Here is a 13878-nt window from a genome sequence, read left to right as displayed (position 1 = left end):
CCAAATAAGACTTTTGTGTAGTCAGTGAACTTAAAATTCATATATAACTGAAGTGAGAATTGATGAACAGAAGTTAAAAACCCAGAAGGATATCTTTCTTTAATGAAAGAGGATCCATTTGCGTGGTCCAATGTAAGTGTAGTAGAATTTTCAGAGAGGGTAAGGATAATGAAGAAGCAGTATATTCCAAGATAATGACAAAAGTTTCCAGAGTTAGAGACCAGTGTTTTGAAATTGAAAAGGTAAACTAGCCAGCAAATCAAAGGCAAAGATAAAAAGAGAGTTTACCTAATAGATATCTCATCAGCAATAAACGCACCCCTGAAGACAGAAGCATATCTTTATAGTGCAAGAGAAAATTATTATCAACCTAGATTTCTATACCCAGCTCCATTATCTTTCAAGAGAAGTAAAGAAAACTGACAGGTGAAAGGATGAAAGATAGTCATTTATTGGTTCTCATTGAAAGAACTATTAGATAACATGAGCAGTGCATGAAGCAAGGGTAAGTAGAGGCATTTGTCATCATTCTTAGATTTAAATAAGCATTGGGGGTTTTTTAATCTTAAAATATTGACTTTGGGGAATGAGATGATTAAGAATAAGTAAAATGTTCATTGATATGAAAGGAGAAGGGAGAGTTCAGATATCCAATTATTCAGGAGGAAGATAAAGATTGTCATTAATTTTAGTGCTTAAGTCACATGTGCCTGTGAAAATTTTGAGTATAACCACATAAAAATAGATGTTTAACTTCCAAACCAATTCAGTAAGGATTGAGGGGGATTGGAATCAAGAAAACCTAAGACCTCCCCCCCAAAAAAGGGAGTGAATAAAAAGTGGGGTGAGGGAGGTAGAAAAAAAAAGCTTTATATCAGTAATCACAATAATTATATATTGATTAAACTTTTTGTTAAAAGACATTCTATTTGGTGCTTTTTTTTCTGTGTTTAAAAGAGACATTCTCTAACACATAATTATGTAGAAATGTTGAAAACAAACCCCGCCAAAAACAGATATATTTGGGTAATACCAGCTAAAAGAAAGTGTTTTTTGTGAATATAAGTCAATATCTAACAATTGAGACACACTGGAGAAACACTGCTCCTAGTCAGATCTTGTACATATACTAATGTAAGTGACAAATGCATTATGAATACTTTTCAGATTATCTTGGATCTGTTTGTTTTCATTTTGCATCCTTAGAATGTCTGCAAACTTTTTCTTAAAGGACCAGATTGCAGCTATTCTAGGCTTGTGAACCAAGGATCTTTGTCACAACAAGTCAGCTCTGCCATTACAGCATGAAAACAGCCATAGACAGTACTTAAAACAAATGGCATGACAGAGTTCCAACAAAATTTATTTACAAAAACAGGCAGGCTGCCTACACTGTAGTTTGTAGATCTCTGTTTTAGCAAGAGTTCCTTTCAAATTGAAACATGCAGACATTCTTTCCAAATTTGTTGTCATTGAAAATAAATATGTTAAAAAAGAAGAGCTAACTCCTCTATATGGGTAATCCATCACATGTTTCTAAAATGTGGTGATGTTTTAGCCTCTTATTTTGTTATGAACAATTAGAAAAAAGTTTTGAACATGAATTGTCATCAGTTTCAGCAGTTTTGTTTGACATGTTCTTATGCTAAACATTAATTATAGTTAAACATAGTGTAAAAATATTAGTATTGATAACCATTGGAATATTTGTATTCTTATAACTTCTACCAGCTAAAATAATTTAGAATAACTTCTGGGAATTGCTTTAGTCTTTCTTAGAAAAGCAAAATAGATTTTTTTTTCTTACATAATTTCAGCTTTTTTCTATTCTTGACATCAGGTTACAGTTACAGATCCTGACTTGATAGAAAAATCCAACTTGAATAGACAGTTCCTATTTCGTCCTCACCACATACAGGTTTGTTCCTACTTTGTTTCAAATTTAAGTCATCTGTTGTGTTATACAAAAAAGAGAGTTTACTTTTTTAAATAGAAAATAGTGCTTGAACAAGCTTAATGTGTTTTTATATTATTAGACTCTCTCAAATTATCAAATATTGGGAATGACATTTGGGACAAATATAAAATTATTTTTTAATATAAAAATTGGTTTTTGCATTGATTTTGGATAGAAAATCTAAGTTGTGAATCATTGGAAGTATTTTTTCATTTTATAATCAAGGCGTATGTACATATTTAATCCTAGAAATTAAGGATGCAGAAGTCAGATTTCCTAATTTAAAGTTTTAATAGATCACACATTTGGCACTGTCTTTTTGGAGTCTTTATTACAAAATAGGTGAAGTTTAGCACTTAAGAATTTTTTGCTTTTTGGTCTTGACTATTTAACATCCTCTTTATTGTAAAATAATGCTGGTTTTCGGTCTTCTTTTATAGAGGTCAAAATATTTAAGAAAAGAAGCATTTTAGTCAGTGAAACATATTTGCTTTTACTTTAAAAATGTTTTTGCAATTTATCGTCCAACAACCCATTGATAATCTTAAGGAATGTCATCAACAGAAGAAACTACTAAAGCAGGTGGCATAATTGCCTCACTTATCCAAATACAAAAAAAATTAACAGCATCTATTGGGAACCAAAATGTATGTCACACAATTCATTCACTGTGTGCATTTTACTTGTAGAAGAACTTTTAAGTCCTGTTTATTTTTATTCTGAGTTCTGACAAATTTACAATTTGTGTACTTAACAGCACTGAGAAGTAAAAACGTGTTAGGGGGGACTCTTATAAAACTGAAACATATATAATAGTTTTTAAAATATTTCCATCCAGAACTAGTAATATATTTGTAAGATTTCAGTACCAAAGTGTTAACTTCCCATACCTCTGAGAGCTCATTTTCTGCAGAGTTAGGATTGCTAATATTTTACTGAATGTGTTATTTTTTTCTAGGCACTTAGCAAGTTCAAACCTTAATACTAGGAAAAACGTACTTTTAATAACTGATATTTTAAGAACTCTAAAGCACATGGCTAAAATAGAGGTTGTTTAGATTTCAATTAATAATGTGTTAATTATTCAGACTACCGTGGATTATTAAATGTAATGTGACTACAATGAATTTAATTTCCACAAACTAACAATGAAAGTTGGTCTCATTACTTTACTCTCATATAAAAAATGTGTAAGTTCAATCGTGGTCTAGCTTTTCTATTTAACATTTATTTCTTCTGTTTTTATTTGTTATTTGTTTAGAAACCTAAAAGCTATACTGCTGCTGATGCAACCCTGAAAATAAATCCTCAATTAAAGATAGATGCACACTTGAACAAAGTATGTCCGGCCACTGAGGCTATTTACAATGATGAGTTCTATACTAAACAAGACATAATTATTACAGCATTAGATAATGTGGAAGCCAGGAGATATGTAGACAGGTATGTTCTTGAAATTCAGGTTCATAAAAATTTTTTCTTTGTTTTCACTTTTTTCAACACCTATTTATTGAAAAGTTACCCAATTTTCTGATCATTCTTTGTGTTTCTGTTGTAGTTCTCAAGCCCAAATCCTTCTTATGATTTCCCATTGTACCTAGGATAAAACTAAAAATCTTTACATGGCCTGAATGTTTTTCATAGAGTGTCTGCCATCTGTCTACCACTCTAGCTTAAAATTTACCTGTCTTTGCTGGCTCACCTCATTCCAGCTACACATTCCTTCTTTCAGTTCTTATAAGGCATACAACACTTTTTCACCTTAGAAACTTGTACATACTGTCCTTCAGACTCAGGAAATTATGCTTATCTTGTTCTAAAAATCCTGACCCCAAATCTACCTGGTTTCATTTTGTTTTTTTTTTTCTTTTTCTTCGGAACTTTGAGTTTCATCCTAAATGTCTTTATTCAAGCAGACTTTCTTTAACCACTAAATTCTGTAGATGCTTCTATGGTAATCTTTCAAGCACTCTTTTTTTTTTCCATTACAGTGCTTATTTTTATTGATACACTTATTTAATTAATATTTGTTTCCTCACTAAATCATTTATTCAGGGACCATTTAGTTTCCTATCACTGTATCCTCAGTGCCCAACATATGTCATTCAGTAAATAGTTGTTAAATAAGTAGATGAATAAGTGACTATAACGTGTACATCTTACATAATTTTTCTTAACATCTTTGTATGACTTTTTTAATGTTAGAGTTCTAGAGGAGATTTATGAATAGAAAAATTTGCCAGTGGAGAGTGTAGTTGAAAGTTTGTTATCTTAGGCAGAGAAAGGAAGAATAAAAACTTTAAGAAATTAAAGTATGTAGAATATAGGTATTATAAGTATTAAGAAAGAAGTTAATATTGTTTGAGATAAAGAGAACATTGAGAAGATACAGTAGGACAGAACTTGTAGTCAGCAGATAACCAAAGAAGAAGTAGAAAGCAAGACAAGAAAGGGCACTACCTAAGTTAAGAGTTAGCCTAGAGTAAAAGAAAGTTGAAGCCCAAAATCTAGCAGTAGTAGTAGAAGAAGACAGAACAGACAAAAATCACTAGGTTGAGTAACAAAATTTGTGGAAGGAGGGGGACAGAAATGATAAATGCATTATTTGGTGGTAACATATCTGTGTCTTGATATTACCTTCAAGAAGTGATCAGTGTGTGAAATGATTAACAGAAGGTGGTAAGAGGTCCTCTGCTTGCATTGTTATTGCTCACTTAAATGTTTGTTACCTCTTATCTTTTCAAATAGCCGTTGCTTAGCAAATCTACGACCCCTCTTAGATTCTGGAACAATGGGCACTAAGGGACACACTGAAGTTATTGTACCTCATTTAACTGAATCCTATAATAGTCATGTAAGTGAACTGACATTTTGAAATATATGTCTCTCTTCTTTATATCTCATAATTTTTATATCTCATTTTTTTCTCTTCATTAGTTGGCACATTTGATTTAGCTTTCCTAATCTGTCTGTTAATCAATCTGTCAGTAATTTCCATACACATGTGCATATGCATTTTTTTAAAGAGAGTTGAACTTATTTTTTTAAATCATCAAAATTTTGTTTCAGGCCTTTTTTGCAGTCTTATTCTTATGTTCACTGTTTATTTCTTAGAGGTGCTTAATTGGTTTTCTAACAACCTTTGAACTGACCCACCCAAAATCTTACTGAAGACCTCACTCAGTTGATCCATGGGAGGAACCAAGCCATCTATCTATAAATATAAGGCATATAGATGTAATTTTTTTTAACCTCTACAAGTGATTTTGATATACTGCCAAATTTGAAAAATACTGGTGTAGGAAATAATTGTTGGCTTTAGAATTTTAAAAAAGACCAACCCAAATTGTAAAATGGAAAAAAGAAATTTTTTTACAAGTGTAATTATCACTTTAATAGTTATGTTTGCTTTAGTAAAATTTTTAAATATTTATAAAATTTGTTTTCCCATTTATTCTCATGAAGTCAGAAGTTTAGTAAAAACATTATAGTAGACAAATTTTATAAGTTTAATTTGAAGGAAATTAGAGAAAATCATGATATGCTGAGGGCATATTGCAAGATTTTCAGAATAAAGAATGCTTGATTCTGTCATTCTACCACATTATTCCCAAGCCTTTTCCTATATCCTCTGACTTTATACTCAGGAAAAATAGAATTCTCCTCTGGCTTCCCGCTTTGGTTTAAAAATATTTTACGGTATTTCATATGAACAAACTGAAATATAAATCTCTAAGTAAAAAGAGATAAAGTAAGTCATTTAAGATTAGTTAAACCAATAAGCCTAAGCCAAATGTACCCTGTAATAGAAAATGGGTCTTTTTAATGGTATTTTTTTACATGAGACAACATAGACACTTGCTGTTTCTTTTTTCTTTCTTTTTTGAAAGTTCTTTTTATTTTTTTAATTTTTTAATTTAATTTTTTAAATTTTATTTGTTTTTTTAAGTTTTTTTAAAATTCCAGTTAACATACAGTGTAATATTAGTTTCAGGTGTACAACATTTCCATACAACACCCTGTGCTCATCCAAGTGCTCTGCTTAATCCCCATCACCTATTTCACCCATCCTCCCATCCCCATCCCCTCTGGTAGCCATCAGTTTGTTCTCTATAGTTAAGAGTCTGTTTCTTGGTTTGTCTATCTTTTTTTTCCCCTTTGTTTCATTTCTTAAATTTCACATATGAGTGAAATCATATGGTATTTATCTTTCTCTGAATGATTTATTTCACTTAGCATACTCTCTAGCTCTATCCATGTCATTGCAATGGCAAGATTTCATTCTTTTTTATTTGTTGTTTATTTAATATACACTTTCTGTAAGAAACTATACTAAGCATCAAGGACATATGATCCCTGCTTCTAAACTTTTTCTCCATGGAGAAAGAAACTCATGGTATGCTGTGCACTGCTTTGGGGATTCTTGAATTACTTTTCAAAGTAGGGAATGTTGTAAAGTTTTCAATTCAGCTTGATTCTTGGAGAAAAAATTTAATTACATATGGGAGCCTGCTATAAGTACCATTGGTATCAAATAAGTGCACAAATAATAAGTTATATAAAATTCATGGTTTTTGTTACATTGCTGTTAACAAATGGGTTAAGTGTCAAAAGAATCCATTTTTCCTCTTATTTGCCTAGGAGAAAGAAGATATAAAAGTGTTGGATTCATATTATTCCATTTTATTTTTTAATGGTCTTAAAACTCATATTCAATCAATGAAAAATTGCCATTGCTCTTCTTAACTATCTGTTGTCATATTTTATAAATTAGCGGGATCCCCCAGAAGAGGAAATACCATTTTGTACTCTAAAATCCTTTCCAGCTGCTATTGAACATACTATACAGTGGGCAAGAGATAAGGTAATAAAGATCTTTATTTCAAAAAGTTTTTTTTTGAAGTAGACAAGATATTTCCAGTTTTTAAACAGACTTCTATTTGTAACCATTTTTCTTTTTCTCCTTTATAGTTTGAAAGCTCCTTTTCCCACAAGCCTTCATTGTTTAACAAATTTTGGCAAACCTATCCATCTGCAGAAGAAGTCTTACAGGTAAAAATCAATACATTTTAATATAATCTCAACACTCTCTCAGTGTAATCTTATTTGCAAATTGCTTATAAATAGTTTATTTTACCTCCTTAAAGAAAGATTAGGTTATAAGATTATAGCATCATTATTATACATAAGTGTATGAGGAATCTTGAAATTAGCAAGTCACAAATGACCCCTTTTTTCAGTTTGTATGAACTATGTAGAATTTCCAATATTTGATCATGGTTGACCTACAGAACAGAAATTCATACGGTTCAACCTAACAAAGATGTCATAATAATAAAATAATAAATAGCTTGCTAAACTCTTTGGAAAGAAACTGAGGTGAGTTCTAGTGAAAATTTCATGAGTGGAAAGTAATCTCTGAGACTTAAAACTCTCATGATGAGGACAACTTTAAAGATGTTTTCATGCTTTTCTTTATTCCTATACTAAACAGGCTAACTTTTTAGTAGAAATTATTATTCATGAGCACTTCTTATATTAAGTACATATGTAGTACTAACAACTTATAGCCAACAAGACATAAGGATAACTTGTCCGATGAGAAACTACACCCCGTTCCCTCTGCCTCCACACTCTTCCTCCCATCTTCTACCTACTAGCCCTAAATGTTTCTTTCTTGGGAGCTTTTCTGATTTCTTGGTGTAGAAAGCAAGATTTTCTATTAGAATGTCTCTGAGCATCACACTTATTTCAGAGTACTTATTCCAGTGTTAGTTTTAAGATTATGGATGTGATATGGCCATCTGGGTCACCACCATATTCCCAGTGTTGGGCACACAGTTGTTGCTCAGTAAATTTTGTTGGAATGACCTCCAAAAAAGAAAAGAAACTACAGTTAAAATTTCATGTGCTCTCTTTTCCCATTCTCCCTCTAAAAAAAAGAAAGAAAGGGGGAGAAGAAAAAGACAGGGATAAGGAGCTCATGGTGAAAAAATTAAAATCATAGTTCACATGAGCTGGCACTTCAGACTTTGGCTAATACTTCCTGGGAATGATATGGGTGGGTAGGTGGGTGTTGTGTGTTTAATTGGAAATGTATTTATTTTGGTTTGTTTTTTTTTTTTTCCTCTCATTCTAGAAGATACAAACTGGACACAGTTTAGAAGGCTGTTTTCAAGTTATTAAGTTACTTAGCAGAAGACCTAGAAATTGGTCCCAGTGTGTAGAATTAGCAAGATTAAAGTTTGAAAAATATTTTAACCATAAGGTAAGTATGCATTATAAAACATTAAGAAGAGATGAGCTTGGTGCATTTAATTGCTACCAAATTAATTTCACTAGACCAAACATCTGCTCTTTTGGGAATCTTTTCAGAAGTAAGTGGTAAGTTAAGTGAAAACAAATGGAGAGCACACAGCTATTTGTCTTTGAATGTTAAAAGAATGCACTTAGGGGCGCCTGGGTGGCACATTTGTTGAGCGTCTGCCTTCGTCTCAGAGCGTGATCCCGGCGTTCTGGGATCGAGCCCCACATCAGGCTTCTCCGCTAGGAGCCTGCTTCTTCCTCTCCCACTCCCCCTGCTTGTGTTCCCTCTCTCGCTGGCTGTCTCTCTCTGTCAAATAAATAAAATCTTAAAAAATAAAATGCACTTAAACCCCACCCATTGGTTTGTCAGTCATACATTTACTTGATCCTTGTCTTTCTATATGCAAAATTCGGTTTCAGATAGGGGTTCCCTTTGGAGTATAAGGAATACATTTCACCAGTAGTCTAAAAGAAGTTTGTTGTTCAGAATAAAGCAAGAAGCTGACAAAATAGATATGTTCAATAAGAAATTTTGTTGAATTTTGCCTTGCCCACCAATACCCAAAAATCACATCTTATGTCTGTTTTACGTCTCTTTCCTCATTTGTAAAATGGGGATAATAAAGTGGTGCGTAATTCATAGGGTAGTGTGAGGATCAAATAAGTGAATACATGCAAAGCATTTTGATAAGAACCTAGCCCATGAGTACTCACTACATATTAGCTGTTATTCTTATCTCCCATTACTTACAGTTGCTAGGATGTGTCCTGCACTCTCGAGTCTCTCCCTCTCTTTAGGTTCTTACCTATCAGAATATAAAGTCATCTTTTTTAAAAAGTATTTTGATTACACTTATCCTTGCTTTTCACTTCTTTCTTGGCTCTGCTGCTTAGAAAAGTGGCCTTATACTTACTGTTGCTGCTTCCTCATCCAATAAATGTGTCTTCTTTCCCCACTCCTATTCAAATTAATTTTACCATAATTATCAATGACCCCTTGTTTCAAAATCTAAGAACTCTTTTTAATCCTTACCTTTTGTACTTTTTTTTTAAGCTTTTTTATTATGGAAAAATTCAACCATAGAAAGTGGAAAAAATAGTATCATGAACCCCCACCTAATTTTCACGAATCTGTCACCCAGGTTTAACATTTATCAACTTGTAGATAATCTTGTTTCATTTATATACCCTCCCTAATATACCCTCTCCAGATGGTTTTGAAGCAAATCTCAAACATCATTTATCATTTATCATTTCAAAATATGAAATACTGTATATTTTTACTGGTTTTGTTTTTATTTTAAATTAGTTCTTTGAAAGAAGCAGAATGATATGTAAAATATGCCACTGTTTGTGTAAAAACTGATAATGTATATTCATGTTTGCTGTAGATGCAAAAAAAGGAAAAAACTATAAGTGTTGATAAAAAATAACAATAGAGCTTATTCCACATGGGGAGGGCAATGACAGGAGAAGGATAGAGTACAGGGGTAGCTGGAGGCTTCACTATGTATCTTTTTATGCATTTTGATTTTTTTTAATCTCATAATATTAAGTAGTGATTTTTTTAATTGATTTTTTTTCTTTAGGCTCTTCAACTTCTTCACTGTTTTCCTCTAGACACACGATTAAAAGATGGCAGTAAGTGTGACCAAGTGTTGAGAAGAACATTTAATATAATTTATTACTAGGTCCCTATAATGAAAATAATATCTGTATCTTTTGTTAGGTTTGTTTTGGCAATCACCAAAGAGGCCGCCTTCTCCATTAAAATTTGATTTAAATGAACCTTTGTAAGTATTTTTATGCAGTTTTATATGCCGCCTCTATTGTAAATTTCTTAACTATCAGTTTACATTGCAGGGTGAAAACCTCAGGCTCTGGAAATGTATTTGCATCCCTGTTATCCTAAGAGTTAGCGTATTAGGTCTGGCCAACAAAGCCAGCCACAGTCCTTCTCCCCACACATACATGAATCTATTTGTTCAAATGGTAAAATAACTTCATTATTTTTATCTGAAGTGAAACCAAGTGTTAACCTCTTTGAATTTATCCATAAGCAAAAACCATAAAACGACAACAAATGTTTTCCTATTAAATGAAGCCAGTATTTAAGAAACTTTAGTTTGGGGGAGGGGGGGTGATTACTACTGAATATCTCCCTAAATTATCTCAAATTAATTTTCAAAGTATTTAATGTTTATATAGACATTTATGCACACACACACCCCTATACTTATATGTATGTATTCCAATTAAACAGTTTGTTAACCTTCCTTTCAACAAATAGCTCCCATTTAGTTTTCTCATGTGATGCTTATGTTAGGCTTCCAGTCACCTTATCCTGACTGCTTCTCTTATAAAACTTACCTTATTTGTGTTTTTAAACAAACTTCATTTGCTTAATTTGAACCTACCGTATGTTCTTTAAAACCAAATTTCTAATTTTTTTATGAGTTAAAACGAATCTTTCACTAGTTTAATTTTTCTACTTTCACCACTCCTCTCCCCAAAGTAGTCATGATCATTTCCTAAATATTTGTACTAAGAAGGATAAACATCTAATGTTTCTTATAGCTTCTGTAATTTCTTTGGTCTAAACCAGAACTTCATTGCCTAACTTTTAAATATTCCTATAACAAAGTTTTGTGATTATTTTTCTAAACATTTCAAAGGCTATGGTTTTTGATGAATTAAACATCTTTGAAACTGAATTAAACATCTTTGAAACTGTGCATTGACACTTTGCCTTATTTTTTAATTTCAAAAGGCACTTCAGTTTTCTTCTAAATGCTGCAAAACTATATGCTGCAGTCTATTGCATTCCATTTACAGAAGAGGTAAGATAACCTTCAAGCTCTAGGAAGTGATACAAAACCAGGAAAAAATTCGGTGACCTACCAGCTAATTGCGTGATCAAAATATGTTATGTTACAAGAATCGTTCTTTGATGTAAACTTTGTTTTGTTGTATTGTCCACTCTAACATAGCAGAAGCTAAAATCTTGTAGCAGCATTACTAAGTAGAGGAAAGTCAGATTTTTTCTTTCTAAAGGAATGAAACAAGTGTTTGTAAGGCTTGTTTTTATTTTTAAAACATTTTTAACCTTTTAGCTTCAATTATCATAATTATTCTGAAAACCCAAAGTGAACGATTTCATAGCAATTTTTAAATATTCCTTAGAGATTCTCTTTGTTAACATTTGATTTATTTTGTGATAACAACTTATATCTTCAAATTTCAGGAAATTTAAAATGCTTTCCCATATTGACATTTCTTAACCCTTATCCTACCTATTCCCTCAGACATCATCTTTATCGACTAACATATAAAGGGTCTCATACAGTTTAATTGAGAGGCAGATCTGCATTCGTGATTTTTTTTCCTCACAGATACAAAATAGAGCCAAATAAATTGCTATACTTTTAGGTAGGCTGAATGGGGAAATAGGAACCAGAGTCATAATTAACACTGGCTCTTTTGGACCCAGATAAAAATGCCTATGTAAATTAATCCTTTTTGGAGTTAATGATAAAATATACCATAAATGACTGGTTAAAATACTGCCATTCAGTCTGGTATTCTTTGTAAGAAGAGTGACAATTTTGTGATAAGAATATAGGTGACCTCAAAAACAGTATGTCTCGGTTTATCCTAAGCAGCTTCTTAATAATGAATATAGATCTGATAGCCTTGAATTCATCTAAGTTCATCTTGAACCATTTAAATATTTTCCTGCTTCCAAAGATATGAATTCCATTTATTTATGTATTTTATTTATGGAGTCAGTATTTATTGAGTATAACTTTGTGCAGGGAACTTTATAAAACAATGACAAGATAGTCCCTAATCCCAGAGCACTCAGTCTGATACAACTAGCCCTAAAACTACCTTTTTAAAAATTTATGGGAAGAACTAAGATTTCAAGTTTGTTGACTAATAAGTAATTTTTCGTACACACCACCCCTGCCTCCCACCCTTTTTGAATGGCATTTTATAGAATAAGGGTAAATGTCACAAGTCGATGTGGTCTAAATGGTCCGATGATAAATGATTCAAATAGTTTAGTATGATAAAGGACCTTTTTAGGATTTTTTAGCTTTAGAATTCAGAATTTAAAAGATGTTTGTTCATAAAATTACTCTTTAAAAAAACAGGACTTATCAGCAGATGCCCTCTTGAATATTCTTTCTGAAGTAAAGATTCAAGAATTCAAACCTTCTAACAAGGTATGTTTAGAAATTTATTCACAGCAAGTAGTTATTGAACTTTTACTTTTATCAAGTCCCATTCTAAACCGGGAGAATCCCACAGTGAACTCAACAAAAGTCTTGTTCTTATGGAAGTTATATTCTATTGGGCCAGAAGTGGACTATTAAAAAAAAATGCTGTTATATAATACTGCAATATGGGCATAGTGCTAAGAACTAGAAATAAAACAAGGAAAAGAAATAAAAGGTGATGGAGCTGTTGTAATTTTTATGTGGGCTAAAGGGGAAAGCCTCTCTGATATAGTACCAATTGAGCAGAAGGCTGAAGGAAATGATAGAGTGAACCATGCTATTATGTGGTTAAACACAAACAATAACAAGTTCAGAGAAAGGCCTTGAAAGACATTGAAGGCCAGGATTTTTCTGAAGGAGAATATGCAAGAAGAGTGGTAGACAGTGAGATAGGAGAGATATTTGGGGTTATGATAAGTACTTAATGTTTTATTATGAGATAATCCAGTGAATGATTTTAAGCAGAGGACACAGTCTGGCTTATATTTAAAAGGATGACTCTGGCTGTTGTGTTAAGAATGATTATACGGGACATGAGAGAGGAATCATGAAAAGCTCTTAGGAGGTTATAGGCAAACGATGATGGTGTTTTGAATGAAGTAGTAGGTAACAGGTAATTTGTGATAAGGGATTGGATTCTTGTATATGTTGTAATAGTCCTGACAGGATTTGAAAGGGATTAGAATTGGAGTGTAAGAGAAAAAAGCTTGTTATTTTCTTAGTTGAAATAAGAAGCATGCTTAATCGCTCCAGGATGAGGAGGAGGAGAAGTTAAAGGAAGTTTGAACAGAGGAAAAAAGGTGTGAAATAATTGCTCAGAGGAATGGGAAAGTTACTTACTAGAAGATGAGGTAGAATTTTGAGACAGCACTGAGAGTCCACTTACTGTTAATCCACTTAATGTATTTATACTAAATGTGTCTGGGGAAAAAAGGCATTTAAAATGCCGGGGTGCTGCTGGAAAATAGCTGGAAAATTGGATATAACTAGGGTTGGGATTTTGCTGGGCAAATATGTTGGAAGGAAAAAGAGATAAGGAGTATTAATAAAGATGCAACATGAAATTTAGGTAGGGTAAATAGGAAAGTTTGAAAATACTAAGTATTTTTATTTTTCACATGCTCATTATATACCTTTTTATACACTCTAAAAATCATCTACAAAACAGTCTTTTGTTCCCCTTACCCTCTAGCTGTATTGAAAAATATGGAATAGTGATTGCCTCCCTATAAAATTCAAGCAGGAAGTGGTATGTGCAGTCTTCCACTCTGCACTTTCAGGAAAAAGGAAAATTTGTAACTGTTTGATATTGTACAAGTAAATGGGTGTGCT

General features: G+C 32.3%; 1 protein-coding gene across 1 annotated transcript in view; it reads left to right on the top strand.

Annotated features, from left to right (window-relative positions):
- Window positions 1-13878, top strand: part of UBA6 (ubiquitin like modifier activating enzyme 6) — an 85691-nt gene that overhangs the window by 58506 nt on the left and 13307 nt on the right. The window contains exons 18-27 of the mRNA XM_026508984.4: window positions 1841-1918; window positions 3219-3400; window positions 4706-4811; window positions 6732-6821; window positions 6929-7009; window positions 8097-8225; window positions 9853-9904; window positions 9993-10056; window positions 11034-11103; window positions 12421-12492. Of these exons, the coding sequence (XP_026364769.3) occupies window positions 1841-1918; window positions 3219-3400; window positions 4706-4811; window positions 6732-6821; window positions 6929-7009; window positions 8097-8225; window positions 9853-9904; window positions 9993-10056; window positions 11034-11103; window positions 12421-12492 (924 nt within the window). The remainder of the gene's footprint in view (window positions 1-1840; window positions 1919-3218; window positions 3401-4705; window positions 4812-6731; window positions 6822-6928; window positions 7010-8096; window positions 8226-9852; window positions 9905-9992; window positions 10057-11033; window positions 11104-12420; window positions 12493-13878) is intronic.

The sequence above is a fragment of the Ursus arctos genome, unplaced genomic scaffold (assembly GCF_023065955.2).
Source record: "Ursus arctos isolate Adak ecotype North America unplaced genomic scaffold, UrsArc2.0 scaffold_9, whole genome shotgun sequence".
NCBI lineage: Eukaryota > Metazoa > Chordata > Mammalia > Carnivora > Ursidae > Ursus > Ursus arctos.
This window is presented reverse-complemented; position numbering and strand designations above follow the sequence as displayed.